We start from the raw sequence: 15,886 nt of genomic DNA, 5'->3' as shown, positions 1-15,886 counted from the left end.
AGAAAAGATCATAAAAAATAAAAGACACCTTTAAATCATATAAGTAAAAAACTAAGAGGAACCCTAAAAACAACCAGAGATTACAAAAAAATTAGCCAAGGACTGTTAAGAGAATTGGGAAAACCTTCACACAGCTATCAGAGATGCCTAGGAGAAACTCCCAAAACCCCTCCAACCCACATCCAAATGAACACAAAATTTTGCAGCCTACACATTGCCAACATACTGCCTGACCAAAGGAGTGCAAAACTTATCCCCTCCCCAAACCCTCAATCTCCTCCGCCTAGCAGGTGAGAACACTCTCACTCAAAAAACCCAGGTGCTTGGACCACTCAGGCAACTTAATCTTCCATGGTCCTCAGGTGTCCTGGCTATTACACATGCTTCACTGAACTCAATGAGAGGCCTCTCACCCCCAGGGACGCAGCTATTTTGCCCTTAGCCCCTCACCTCAGGAATCACATTGCCAGGGTGGCGCTGGCATGTAATGGAGACTCGCTCCGGCGGTATTACAGACCCTGGAGACTTTGGATCCAACTTGACCGGCCTTATCCAAGGCACCGCGCTTTGCTTAAAAACTTGAACTCTTTTGGATAAAGACCTTTAGGCTTTGCATGAGGAAAGGCAGTCCAGTTTCAGAGCACATAACTGCTGCCACTGCAAGACAAACTGGTTGACAAGGGGCCGATGCAAAACTCACATTCATGAAGGCAGTCCACCACATATCTACCTCGACCTGGCAAAGGCATAAGTAACACCACCCCACAATCGAGAACTCATCCCAACCCGAGATGTAACAAAACTGTCTGGATGGGTTCCCACAGGGTCAGAGCTGTTGTCCCACAGGGTCAGGGTTGCTGGAGCCAAGTCAGAGCAAACACAGGACTTCTGAAGTGGACAAACAAAGAGTGTATCAGTCAACTAGTCCCAATCTTGTTAGGGTTCTACAACTCTGATACAAACCTGAAACACGGAACATGGCTGGCAAAGTTGACGGGAGCCATGGCTGGTAGCCCGCGTCAAAACAACATCTGACGATATCCTCCAGGGCCAAACAAGAATAACCCTAAAATGCCAAGAATGTGGCCCTGTGAAGTTAAGCATGCATGCATATCTAGGCTGAGATGGGAAAAACAAGGCTACCCCTATCATCAGATTGACACCCAATCTTTAGAGACAAAACCTTCTATAGTCGACACCCAGGACAGCCATCGCCGCCCAAGGGCGCTGATCATCTCATTCATCGTCCCCTTTGGACATCACTCATCACTTACCTGATCATGACCTGATTCACATCTGAATGTTGGGGTCATGTGACACCTCATCACCTATGAGACCTAATCTGAGAAAATACCCAAAGGATTGGAATCTCTCACCATAAAAGGACACCAAACCGGCGAATTGCGTTTCCTCTGGACAGAGTCATCCCTCTTGCTGACTGAAGACCTCCAGCTCAATTCAGTCTCATACCTGGAGGCCAGATGAGCTGTACCTGACATATAAGGCCATGTCAAACCCAGATTTGATAAACCTTCTACTTCACCTCCAAAAATCTAGTCCCTCATAACCACAAAGGAGAGTTAAACCAAGCATGACGGGACAGAGAATGAGGCATTTTGGACAGGACAGATGTGGTGAGGCAGAGCTCCTGTGGAAATGGACTCACTTGGTTTGCATGTAGGCTTCTGGTCTTCTCCAATCTTTGCAGGGAGGATATACAACCGTCACTGTGCTGTGCAGTGACCAGACATTTTGAATTAACAACTGACAGAGGCACAGCAAAAAAATGAAAGTAAAGCCATTCATAATAAAGGGCTAGGCTTATAAATGCCCTTGGGCAGATAGCCTAGTATGAACCTATGAACCTATAACTTGAACTCCAAAAGAGCAGCAGTTCCTCTAGAATTTAAATTTTGTTTGGAACTGCCTAGCTGCTTTACTTCAGCAATATCAAAAATTCACTAGATCTTTTAATATACTGAGTGTTAATGTATTTTAGTGTGTTGTTAAATATTAACCTCCAGTAGCGTGCACCAAACCTTCTCTTCACAATCATCTCTTCAATCAATTATTAATGTCAGTTGATCTGTACTCTGTCAGTAGACCTACCAAAATAATCTCAGAGAAGAATATTGAGATGCAATTGAACTACACTGTAATATGTCTTCTATTCCTCTGAATAATTACGCAAGCTCAAATGCCTCATTTCTAAATGTGCCACTGACCTAAACCTTGCTTTAACAATTAAAATTATGGCTGCTTCATGCTTTCCCTACCAGATTCTTTAATTTACTAACCAGAGTAAATTACACATCTTAGAGGACTGATTCCAGATGTTGCTCAGATATAAAGAACAAACCATAAAGGCAGTAATAGCATGATGTAGGATACTCCACATTTGGAGACGAGGAAAGGGAAGGTCTAGTTGTTACATGCAACTAATTACACAAATGCCAAGAATAATATAAAACCTGCCTGGGATTCAAAGCTGTATTTATGGGAGATTTTGGTAACATACCAGTAAGGAACATCAACTTTAACTGCTTATATCCAAGCACAGTATAAATTAAGTAAATCAAAAATAAAATGCATTGAACAAGAAATACCCATAATAAACAATAAAACAAAGCTGAAATTAAAAGTACAAAAGATTATAAAGATATCAAATGACGCATGTAAAATTTGATAAGGCAAGGTAAACTTGCACGTAAACAACTAGTAACAGGACTAGTCAAAAGTTGGTTATAGACCCCTCAAAGTTTGCAGATTGAATTCACATGGAGAACTACACAGGTCAGTTAAATGACAGCTTAAATGGTATGTTTACAGCTCATGCTTGAAACTGGTATGAGTTAATGACTCCACCAACCTAACAGTTAACAGATTTCACAAATAAGGGACCTGATTACCAAATGCCTGGATGCCCAAGGACTCCTATGAACCTATATCACTTACCTATGAACCTAAATCACTTACCTATGAACCTATATCACTGCCTATGAACCTATATCAGTTCTGTCTCTCTACTCGACAGTGGCACAGGAAAATAGCCTTCTTGGGTGGCGTAAACCAGGGAACCTTGTTAGCTAGGCTTACATAGGCCCTTGGGCCAGTAGCCTAGTACCTACCTATGAACCTATGAACTCTGGGTAAAATTAGAGAAGTGCTGGTAGCCCCTAAGAGGCAGAGTGCAGGGAGCCTGTAAAAAGTTGAAAGACCCAAGCAATGCAGGATTAAGCAGACTAACACAAGAACCTGTTCAGTTATATGTTGTTTAATAGGTAGTCTGTGTAGAGTTCACAAAACTGATATATGTGCCAACTGTAAGGGAACAAACTCCATGTCTAAAAGCCCTAGTTATAGAGCACCGCTACAGCCAAGCCAAAAGATGGTAAGTACATACACTACAGTAGGAAGCTTAGAAAGTGAAACAGGATGCTTGATCAGGGAAATATTCCAAAGATGCAAGGTGTACTTGAAAACAGATATGATCTTGTCCTCAAGTAACAGCTTATCAAATCACTCCCAAGATTAAATCCTTTTGACATCAACCACTGCTGGTCATTGCTGTGAGAGGCAATGGAATACAAGACCAACACATAAGAATCGCCAAGTTCAACGTGAACAACAGTGGCACAGTCTTGGATGAATTAAGCTTAAGATGATTCCAGATCATTCAATTTTCTAAAATGTTTTTCAAATGGTTTAGGGCAGACAAGATCCTGAAGGAAAGAGAAAGGGAATGACTTCAAGTTTTATGGTTTTAAATAGTAAGGAAAACACACAGCAGCAGTAATACACAAGTACGGCAGAAGTGCAGGGCCAAAATCAATAAATCTCAAAACAAAACATGGCCAGCACAATTAAGGTGAACACCAATAACTATTGTAAAAACAATAAATAGAAAAAATACTGCAGAAAGCTTTGGGGTTTGTTTCTTCCAGGTTTAAATGCCATGTTGTAATTGGTGAAAGGTGTGTGTGTGTGTCTTGTTCAGTATATTTAAGTACTATTGTGGATGAAATCTGTACTTCTACTCGTGTTTACACAGAAGGCTCTTGCCAAAACTGGTTTGTAACTAACATTCTGTAGCATTCTGCAGTACTGTTTCTATTTATTGTTTTTACAATAAATAGTTATTGGCGTTCACCTTAATTGTGCTGGCTGTTTTTTTGTTTCAAGTTTTAAATAGTAAGGATCCAATCATTTCATTCTTTGACTTGAAAGATATTTTGCTTTGGCAAGATTATAGCATCATGCTTTTGACTGGGTACAACAATAATGGATCCAAAAATTTAAATTACTGATAATTTGAAGTATGCAATAATGAGTGGTAGGCTATATTCGGGGGGGGGGGGGGTAGTATGTTTCACCAGCTGTGCTGCTACCTTCACAAGACATGGATGTGGGTGATTTTTCACAACCAGAAAAGTTGCAATTAATGTCTATTTTATCGTATTTTATATGGCTCTCAAAGGTTGGTCAAATCCCAATACATTTAAATTGGGATGCCATTTGTATAAGGAAATCATTATGGTTAAGAATGGTCAAACTTTGTGGAACTGATTGGAGGTTTTGATTTGTTCTAAAGATCATTACTTGGTCTTATTAGAGATGAAAAGCAGAATGTTACTCAGAAGACACATGGGGGGACTGTTAAGGTAATTTTTGAGATGGATTTTGATGAAGGGTGGAGAGGAGTTGTGAATGACCAAAATAATTGTGCACAAGATGATTTTGAGTTTGGAGTGGTCACAGGGGAGGCTGTTGATAAACAGTAAGAACAGGGAGGGAAAGGCTGACCCTTGTGGGGCATCCTGAGGAAAAGGGCCAAGGGGGGAGGATGAGAGTCCAACTTCGACTTTGCTGATGCTTGTCACAACCATTTTGTTATGGCCCTGAAAGTCTTTTCTAGTGGATGTCCTTTGTGATGAAAATTAAAAGAAAAATATATTCCCTTTAAATTTACACAGACCTTAATTTAACAGTCCATTCCCTCACCCAGGTTTATTTGACCTCCCTTGCTACCCAGTAATGATACCCTTCTGCTTTACATCCAGTACAGCCTTTTTTTACTTCAGTCTTGTATTAGTTATGGAAGCACAGGACTCAGACTCTCCTTTCATAGGTTCATAGGTAGGTACTAGGCTATCAGCCCAAGGGCCTAAGTAAGCCTGGCCAACAAGGTTCTCTGGCTTACACCACCCAAGAAAGTTATTTACCTGTGCCCCTGTTGAGCAGAGCCACAGAAGTGATCCCCATGCACTTATCAAGATTTTTCTTGAAGAGTGCTAATGAGGAACTTTGCTCGACATAGATGGGTAGCTTGTTCCAGAGTATGGAAAGTCTCTGGGACAGGAATCTATCCCTCCAGCATGTCCTGTTTATTGTGGTGAAAAGGTTTAGGTCCCTAGAGCATGTAGCTTGAAGGGATTGGGATTTCTTTAGGTGTAGCATGTCCAACAGCTGTGGTTTGACATAGCTTTATATGTCAGGCAGAGATGACCTCAGAGTAGGCGATATGCTATGGAGCAAAGCTGGAGTTTTTTGAGATGGTCAGTGTAGGGAATCAGTTTGAGGCCAGTAATCCTCTTTGTGAGGTGCTTCTGTGGCCTTTCCAGTTGCTGCAGATGTCTTGTGAGGTACATTCCGAAAGGGGCATTGAATAATGCATTGAATAATAATGGGTCTAATGAGTGTCGAGTAGAGGGGAACAATGACTTATTTTTTTCTTAGAGGATAACCCTTTTGTGATGAGGTGTGCCATGTAGAAGGATTTCCTGACTACTGTGGCGATGTGATTTTCAAAGGAGAGACTACTGTCCACCTGGATCCCCAGGTCTCATCACACATTCAGCGTTAAGTAGACTGACGCCTATGTGGTAGTTCATTGGTACAGAGTTTTTACCAAAGAGAATGATAATGCACTTTTTGGCATTGAGCTTGAGGCCATGGCTCTAACACCAGGCATCTGTCTCAGCGAGGCCCTTCTGTAGGACATCCACATCATTTGGGGACTCCACTATGGCTCCTAGTTTTCAGTCATCTGTGAACTTCATTAGCCAAACGCCTTCTGTGTTAGCCTGTACTTCAGAGAAGTAGATACCAAACAGAAGAGGTCCCAGGACTGAACCCTGTGGTACTCCACTTGTCGCTGGTTTGATGTCAGATTTGGAGTCTGCAACTTTTACAGTGTGGGTTCTGTCAGTGAGTCAGTTGTCAACCCATCTTGTGAAGTAGGGATTTATACCTAGTTTAATGAGTTTAGCTACAACTGCAGAATGGGGGATAGTGTCGAAAGCCTTGGCGAGGTCAAGATAGGCTGTGTGAACCACCTTACTCATCTACAGCTTTGGTGACTGCCTCAAAGTTGTTGATCAGGTTCAGGAGGCATGATCTGCCTTTCACATACCTGAACTGGGAAGGATCCAGAGTTTGGAGGTTACCAATGTCTTTGTTTATGAGTTCCATGATGATACGTTTCATGGCCTTACAGACCAGGCTCGTCAGGCTAATAGGGCGATAGTTCATGGGATCAGTGGTGGCTCCCTCTTTGTGGAGTGGGATAACTGTTGCTGTGCACCATTCAGTGGGCACAAAGCCTGATGTGAGACTATGAATGAACATGGTGCTTAGGTAGGGAGCCAGTTCATTCTGAAGTTCATGTAAAACGCAGCCTGGGATTTTGTCCGGTCCCATAAATGCTGTGTTTTTAGCTTTAGGGAGTGCAGCTTTTACCTGCATAGTTGTGATTACAGGGACTCTGCATTCTTCCTTTATAGATATGTACTCTTTAGGGGGTGGGGGTAAAAGTTAGCACTGAACCTATCTGCCAGGACGTTGGCAATATCAGTTGGTTCTGTAATTTTCATGCCATTGTGCTGTAACTCAGAGCAGATCTGGGTGTTGCCATTGAGATTCTTGACATAGCTATAAGAATGCCTTGTGGTTGTCCCTAAAAATCAGTGGTGACTTCTGTTGGCTTTCATTGTAGTTAGCTAGCAAGAGCTGAAAGATGACACTTGTGCTGTGCACTTCCCCATCCAGAAAAGCTACTTTAATTTAACTCAGTCTCATTTCTCTGTATTACTTCTCTAACACCCATAGTTCTTCAAGGTGTCATAATATTTTGGGGGATTTGGATTCTTTAAACAAGTGACTTACCAACTAAGTAAGTAGCATGTGAAAGGATAAGGTGAATTAAACAAAAAGGCACTAGGATTGTTAATCTGAAATGCAATGCAGCATAGAGAATTTATGAACACAGTTATGATGTCAAGAAAAATAAATTGACACATGCATTAGCTAATCACATTAATGACAATCCTACATATGACTTTAAATTTTGTATTGTTGAGCAAATACAGGTATATGACAGACATGGTCCATGGCAACATCTTGAATGGCATGAGCTTTACTGGCAACTCAAGTTAAATTCTAACAACTGGACTGGTTTAAATGGTCAACTCTCTATTAACTGCCCATTGAGGTTAAAACCGTTAGAAAGATATCTATGTTTTTTACAATTAACAGGGTGGACAGTTTGATTAGTTTTATTTTCTATTGTAGAATGCTGTTTTGGTATTAAATATATGGTTACGAAACAGTTTCTGAAACAATTTCATGATGCATACATGTTTTATATATATATTTTACATATTTTATATTATTTATTTTCGTATATATATTCATACATATTTTTCATGCATTTTTAGATATCGGTGCATACTATTCATTCAAGTCATAGACTGCATGCATTTTATTTAATTTAAAAACTATATTTGCACTTTAAAAGTTGAAAAGTTGTTACACTTGGTTTATTTTGTTAGTATGTGTGGTTTAAGACTTGCTACTGTGTATTTTTTAACTTGCAAGTCTTTTAACTTGTAAGTTTCTTTTTAAAGAACTACTTCGCTTTGGAAACTGTGCTGGGGGCTTGGTTAACACATGGCTGTGTTTAGCAATTCTGACTGGTTTAGGATAGTACAAAGGGAAGTGGAAATGCTTCCATGATTATCTAATGAAGTTTCAAACACTGAGACGAAAGCACTTTTTTTTGTTTTGTTTTTGTTTGGTTTATATTAATTTACTTAATAAATTAAACCTTGTCTGGAAGAGTTTGCAGTGCGGTCAAATGCGCTGTGTTTTTATGACAGAGATAAAACAATTGGAAACGAGATGTTTAGAAAGTGGTAGGAGCAAACTACATTGGAAAATGGAAATTGTAGGAACGATACATAGAGGGGAGGAATAAGGTTTAAAAGAAGGTAGGACCTAAATGAGCTATGTAATGTTTGAAAATGATAGGCTAGATTATAAGTGATGTATAATATTTGCAACTGGGTGTGTGTCAGAATATGGTTTACGACATAAAATGCTTACAACTAGGATTGTGTCAGTGTGGATTGTTTTCCTATATATAAATGTATGAGTGGCTATGTCATAAGTGATGGTTTAATTAAAGATGTTTCTTGTTTAAAAAAAAAGAATGTAACTAAAGCAGTAAATCTATTAAAATGAAAAATACCAGGGATAAAAAAAAACATATAACCAAGTTGGTAAACCAAAATGTTAAGCACTCATCTCACAGAATAACATTACTGACATCTTCAGAACAAAATAACATCTCCAAGTTCTCTAATATTTATAAGGAACTTATTGTTAGGAACTTATTATTCAATTAAGGACAAAAATAAGTTGTCATTCTTCATTTAATGAGTTATCCCATGTAAAATAAGTCATATACCCAATCTTTAAATACAAAGTAATTACTATAACTCCATTTAAGAAACTTATAGCCATAAAAATATAAATTTATTTTACAATTGTTTATTTTACATTTGTTTACCGGGATAGTCCAACTGGATACATGTCCATTTTCAGCAGAGGCCCGGGGAGAAAAGCTCCACAGAGACAAACTTACATAGATTACACAGAAGTTAGCAAACAATTATAAAAACTAAGTGATTATATACAATAGGTTCGTAGTGTTCTCTAGTAGGGACTCTCAATTCTCATGGACAGACAATTAAAAGAAAGAGACATCAGATTGAAGCAGAGCTTGGTGATGTAGTTACAAGTTATGATAATTGCAGAATATGCTTTTAGTTTACAACTTAATCAGGGTTAGTACATGGGCATAGCCAATTCACTCTGAGATACTGTGAGTTTTTTTTTTTTTTTTTTGAAGAGATGTCTGGAGGATTGTAGGATTATATAGTTTGGCAATGAATTCCAGGTTTTGCCAATGAAGTTGGCAAACAGGGATTCACCAGCAGAGTTATTAGCTTTGTGGGTTTGGACCAGTAGTTTATCGGCTGACCATAGGGATCTTAGGTTGCTATATGGCTTAATAATATTTTTAAGTGAGGGGGTATCCTCAGGGTGGTACAAAATTTTGTGCGCTATTAAGAGTGGATTGAATTAAGCTGGGCTAAATAAGCTAAATAAGATTAACCTTTTTTAAAAATTATTAAAAAATGTATCATAATAAAAAACATCACTTCCTGTAAACATCCTGCCTATAAATTACTATCAACCTTTACAAAAATCAAATTATTATGTAGGTAAGGAATGGATGCCATTACCTATATCAATAAATATGTGTGTGTGTATATATATATATATATATATATATATATATATATATATATATATATATTATATATGTATGTTTGTGTATATGTATGAGTGTGTGTGTGTCTGTATCCAATAACTTAACATTTTTTTTCGAAATAAACAGTAATAAAAAATTATTTAATGATAGCTACCACCCTTATAGTTTTGATGCTCTTAATTTTAATACCAGTTTGATAGAAATATGTTCATTTAAATCCAGTGGAGTATTAGCATTAATTTTAGTTGCCAAACAAGCTCTTTATACTCCAAATGTTCTCCCTATCACCTCCTCTTGGGTTGATAGTTACCTTGTCTATTATGGCAAACTTAAATCAACTGAACCCTGGACATATAGCAAAATGATTATACAGATCACTATCACTATTGGGGATAGAAATATTATAATTGTGCTCATAAATTCTTTTCCTATGGGCCCGTTCATTCTTCTCAACATAAAACAAAGAATATTTGGTACATTTGGCAAGGTACACCACTCCGATTGTCCAGCAGTTCCCTTTCAGAAATGTTAATATAAGATCATTAATAACCAAACAAAAAGAACAAAACTGCTGAAGAACTCAAAATATCTTGGTTCAGGCACCAGCCTCAAGAAACGAGAAATTCAAGTTCACCGATAAAGTTTAATAAATCATATTTAGTACTTTTGCTTGAATATAACAGACTTTTTCAGAATAAACACATAAAACAAATCAAATGCTTTTAAAAAGTCAAACCCAGTCAAAAGAACCAATAAAAAACATTCCATCAGTTTAAAAAATAATATATAAAATTCACATGAGAGACGCACAGTCAATCCAATGAATATGAACAGAAGTGCATCGATAATCTGTTCAAAGTCATTAAAACCTAGATATTGTATTAAAAACTTCACTCAACTGAAGTAAGATCTGAGCTTTAACGCACTAATTATAGATAGATTTTCATTACGTCCTGGAAAGTAACAAGCATTTAATCTGATCTGCTAGACCAGCTCCGTCTCTTTAGTGAGCTCACTCCAAGGACCCCCCCCCCCAGTGGATTTCTGACAAGTCTTTCTACACCTACATAAAACCTTCACATTGTTGACATTTTGTTGCACAAATTAACACGGTCGAGTTTCAAGTACAATGAAAAGAAAAGTGGACAAAATATGTGTTAATTTTAATCCTGTCCTGGTCCCAAATGTACTTATAATAGGAACAGGACCCACATTTAAAAGTACCATTTTTTCCTAGCACTGTAGGAGAAAAATTACTATTACCAGATTCTAATAGGTTTTTACTAGTCCTGCCTGTTCTGTACACTACTCAAGGCTTGTACAAACTAAACATTTTCCAATTCCTAAAAAGTATTGTTTTGATAACAGAATAATCCATCATAAAAGTAGTAATAAAGGAGTTAGAACACAAGGTATTAGCAATGGGTTTAGAATTTTTTGAAATAATTTTTGTCGACATTAGATACTCAAGAGTTCAATACATTCCTTTTGATCTTTTCAAGGTAACTTCCTTGCAAATGTCATTGATTTAATTGGTAGGGTATACCCTAGATTTGAACATATTAGCCAAGATCTCACATTCCTTTATAAAGAGATCATCTTCGGAAACTATTCTTGCCAGATGTACAAATTGCCCTTTAACAATTCCTCTTTTCTGATGAAAAGGATGGCAACTGGTATAATGCAACTCCCTCTTCTCTTTTGTGCTGACAACACTCTCTCTTCCATTCAGAGCAGTCCCTAACAACACTTCCACAAAGTGACCTGTAAACAGACAGCTTGTCCCTCATTCATCAGCTTGACAGTAAGTGTCTCATATTAAATTCTGACAAATTTTAAAACCACGTAATTTGGCATCACCATGAAACTTGCTAAAAAATCTTGATCCTAAAATTAGTTCGACAGAAAATGTCATTTCCTTCAAATACCCAAGTATTAATATACATCTGTCTCTCATCTGCAATCAACACCTAGATATTATGTAAAAATATGTATGTAAAGCCCAACAGCGAAAAGCAGAGAGAGGCAACCACCAGGCTTCCAATAATCCAGTCTTGCTGTAAAATTATAAAAGTCTTTTAATTCGTGCACTAGGTAAGCGCTTTCACTAACCGCTTCATCAGACCTTAAAAACTTTTTAAATGCGCAAACACTTGCTTATATAGCAAGCACATGATGCAAAAGTAATTATTCAATCAACATTTTAAAACACACTTTTTATAAAGAACTTCATAACGTGAATTTCAAAAGACTGATTCACTATTCATCTGCCAAATAAATACTACTACATTAATATTTATCACTTAAGCTGGTTAGTGGCATTAAATTATGCAATACTGCATATCTAAATAAATATATACCAGTCCGACTAAAAAATGCATACATCAAACTAAACTAATGACTTCGAATGCATCCTATATTCACATTCTTAAGTCAAAGGACTCGTAATTTAGATGCTTAATATAGCAAAAAGATGGTTATCTGGATTTATGCTGTATTTAGTTCCAATATTAATACTATGCTAGCAATATATATATATATATATATATATATATATATATATATATATATATATATTATAATATGTAATGCAATACTGTTTTATAGTTCAGCATTTTTTTATTTGTATCTGTCACTTACTACAGAGGAGTCCTTGGATTTAAGAATGTGATGTTTGCACGTTTAAAAAGTCTTTAAGGTCTGATGAAGCGGTTAGTGAAAGCGCTTACCTAGTGCACAAATTAAAATACTTTTATCATTTTACAACAAGACTGTATTATTGGAAGCCTGGTGGTTGCCTCTCTCTGCTTTTCACTGTTGGGCTTTACATACACATTGTTACGGTCAGTGGAGAGGCATTTGCTGTAGTGGGTGTGCTATCTTTTGTTATTATGTAAAAATAAACTCACTCCTGTTTTGGGCTAGCAAAATGTCCCCTTCCTTTCTCATGCCACTCAAAATGCCATAAACAAAGGCATCTTGCTTGCCTAACTAGACTACAACTTCTCACCAATAGCATATGTATCAAAATTTGAATCCCTCTCAAATAACACTGTCATCTCCCTCTTCCCCTCTCATGAACACCACTGTATTACCCCCTCTCATGAACACCACTGTATTACCCCCTCTCATGAACACCACTGTATTACCCCCTCTCATGAACACCACTGTATTACCCCCTCTCATGAACACCACTGTATTACCCTTGAAAAAGCCAAACGGCTTTCTGTCAGCAAAGGTTTGACCTCTTACATGGATCTCAGTTATTCAACTACTAAATGACCAACCCATCTCACTTGTTAAAGTTAATGCTCCCTATAATCAGAGATGTCACAACCACTCTGGTCCCCCCTTGAACCCCACCCCTCACAGATCAAAGCTTGATGGTGCCTACCCCACTAGTTCACCCTTCTCAAGTTTTAAACTTTGGGAGGCACTCCCACCCTACCTGAAAAACATATCATCCCCAAGATCAGGTCACAGTTGAAATCACATCTTGAAAAACAAGCAAAGTGCTAGTGCCCTAACACAGTGCATACAATGTCATTTATACCTTCACTTACTCTATTCCCTCACCCCATTCTTTTGACCTTATTTAACAGGACTCTTCATATCACATGACATGGTTTAGTCTCTCTCTCTCTAACTGGTAGCTGTACTGTAGCATTTCTCAAGTTGCACAATCTGGATCCAGTTCTAACTAGTGTCCCTAAGAGATTGGGCACAATATATGTGAACATCTGTTGCCACCATGTGATTTTCTTTCTTGGTTAAATGTGAAGTATAACCCCCAATATTACCATAACCCATACAATCCTATTCCTTGCACACTGAAATATGCTGGATCTCCCGTGCACTCCCATCATTCTTGGGGGAACAGCAATAAACAGGGCTTTTCAACTCACAACCCACCTGCTGTCTGATTTTACAATGCTGAAGTTGGCCTCTACATTTAAGGTACTGGAACTGAAAAATTCTTTCCTCTGAAGCTATCATACCTAGACACTGTAGCACTCTTACATTTTCCTAGAAAAATCTGAGACTTACTTATAGTAATTCCTCAAAAACTAATTGAAAGGAAAAGGGGTTCTCTCTACATATCACAAATGGCAATATTTTCTCCTATGTACCTTTTAAAAGGGTAAACTACTGCAGACTGCCAGTTGGGGACAATAAGATCAAATAATCACAGACTGCAACTAGTTACTGCAAGGATAATGAAAAACATTAAGGATATTCTTCTGCGTTTTTTTTTTTTTTAATTCTGTGTTTTCAATAGTATAACTAGTTTTCCTCTTCATTTCTTGGCTAGGGAGCTTTTCCAAAATGTTTTGCATGGCCTGCCTAGGTCTGCATCAGTTTTTTTTTTTTTAATTATCTCTGGTTTAGTCTTGCATCTTAGAGACACGTGTGTGTGTGTTTATACACGCGAGCGAGAGAGCATCTGCGCATATGTGTGCCTTGTCAAGGAGTGGCACCCTTTCTGGAATTGATTCTTTGTCTTATGCTTACTGCTACTTCTTGAGTTAGGTTTTTGCTCCCCGGAGATCCTGAACAGGTCAAACTGGATAATGAAGGGGAAAAATGAATGATGCAACATTTACAGAACTAAAAGAATGGTTATTTAAGACAAACTGCACTGTAAGTATCCACCATTAACAGTGTGCTGCACTTGCAATTACCACCAAGAACTTTAGTTTTATGTTCCAAAGGAAATTACATGGTAAGCATTCTTCCTGACATCAGAAAGTATTTTCTTCCCTTCAAAATCATAGTGATATTGCCACGTGTAAAGCAAGGCTAGGGCAATTCTCCTTCTGTACGGCATGCCCATGCTGTTCATGCATATTTCTGCATACCATGTTAGGTCTGCATGTAGCTTTGCATTACTTTCTTCAGGAATTTATCACACTGGCTCACACATTTCTTACCTTTTGTATTTTAGACTAGTGGTCCAGAAAAGTACACAAAGCAAGTTATCTGTACCTCTGTATGTTTTCTTACTATGGTCATAAAACCTAATGAATCTCTGGGAATGCAAGCTTGTTCAAACCTTTGTTTTACTGAACAGCACAAAAAAAAAAGACTGTTGTATTCAGACACGTTACCAAATAGTCACACCTGACTGAAAAGCTCATGTAAGAATGATACGAGTTGCAGAACATCAGAATGAAACTCAGAGCAACACAGTAGATAACCTCTAAAGAAAAGAAACACTTATATTTGATGTAAGCCAGTCATCATGTCAACACAGCTACTGAAATAAAAAAGTACATATGCTAAAGTCAAGGGAAGACACTCAATGTACAGGCACAATAAGCCAATTCTTAGGTAAAGAAGCAATTTAGATTATTCCCATTCTAAGTGAAACAAAACCTGAAGCAAATGATGACAAATTATTAAAGACAAGACAGTGCAACATGAGAAGGAAAACGTAGCTGAAAACTAAAATCTCATGTCGTACAGAGTCCAAAGAACACATTATTGTAGTCTATTTACTAGTTATATTAAGGCAGTGATATTAGTATTACATAGAGGATAAAACGTGTCAAAAAAGATACACTTATCGGTTTCGAACTGTAATGCAGTGATCCTTAGAATGCTGTTATTTTTTTCTAGTATAAGCAAATTAAGACAAACCGCTAAACTAAATAGCCATGTATGACAACTATATTATGTTTTATATACTACATTATTTGTTTACTTGCTCTCAGCCAGTTTACATGATGAAATGGTTGCTCTTGAAGTGACTGGGATAGGAGTATAAGTAATGGAAACAGACTGGAAATTCGTTGAACTACATCTTCTAAATACCACTGGAGCATTTCACAAGAACAATACAGTTTAACATCCAGAAATTTAGAAATTGTACGTCTGCTTCTTTAGATGTTTTCAGTTTAGCCTACAAGTACAACTGTGCTTTCACTCCTTAAATGCATTGGAACAAACAATTCAATTCAACTGTTAAGACAAATAGAGAGAGAAAGACAGAAGCTCAGAGAATGACAGACCGACCTCTTTTCTTCTTCCTCTCCAGCATTCCTTCTGGAGTGGCAGCAGAGATAAGGTTAACAAAGATTAAATGTTAAAGATCATGCAAACAGATGAATGAAAGAGAAACAGAAAACAAAGGCAAAACAAATTAACACAAGCATAAAAATAACAAAATGGCAACCAGTAAATGAGTTTTTTCCCCTGGCAAAGCCACTTAGTTTTACACCTGTAAAAAGCATGCAATACCTTTAAGAGTTACAATTTTCAAATACGCCA

The 15,886-nt window shown here is 37.6% G+C and overlaps 1 protein-coding gene across 1 annotated transcript in view; it reads right to left on the bottom strand.

Moving 5' to 3' along the window:
• LOC122810104 (uncharacterized protein KIAA0513-like) overlaps nt 1-15,886 on the bottom strand; it is a 240,531-nt gene that overhangs the window by 51,011 nt on the left and 173,634 nt on the right. Inside the window, exon 8 of the mRNA XM_044081580.1 lies at nt 15,632-15,661. Within this exon, the coding sequence (XP_043937515.1) occupies nt 15,632-15,661 (30 nt within the window). The remainder of the gene's footprint in view (nt 1-15,631; nt 15,662-15,886) is intronic.

Source organism: Protopterus annectens, chromosome 8.part1 (assembly GCF_019279795.1).
Source record: "Protopterus annectens isolate FY-2018-M chromosome 8.part1, PAN1.0, whole genome shotgun sequence".
In the NCBI taxonomy this organism is placed as follows: domain Eukaryota; kingdom Metazoa; phylum Chordata; order Ceratodontiformes; family Protopteridae; genus Protopterus; species Protopterus annectens.
Note: the sequence above shows the minus strand (reverse complement) of the source record. Positions and strands in the feature narration are given on the sequence as shown.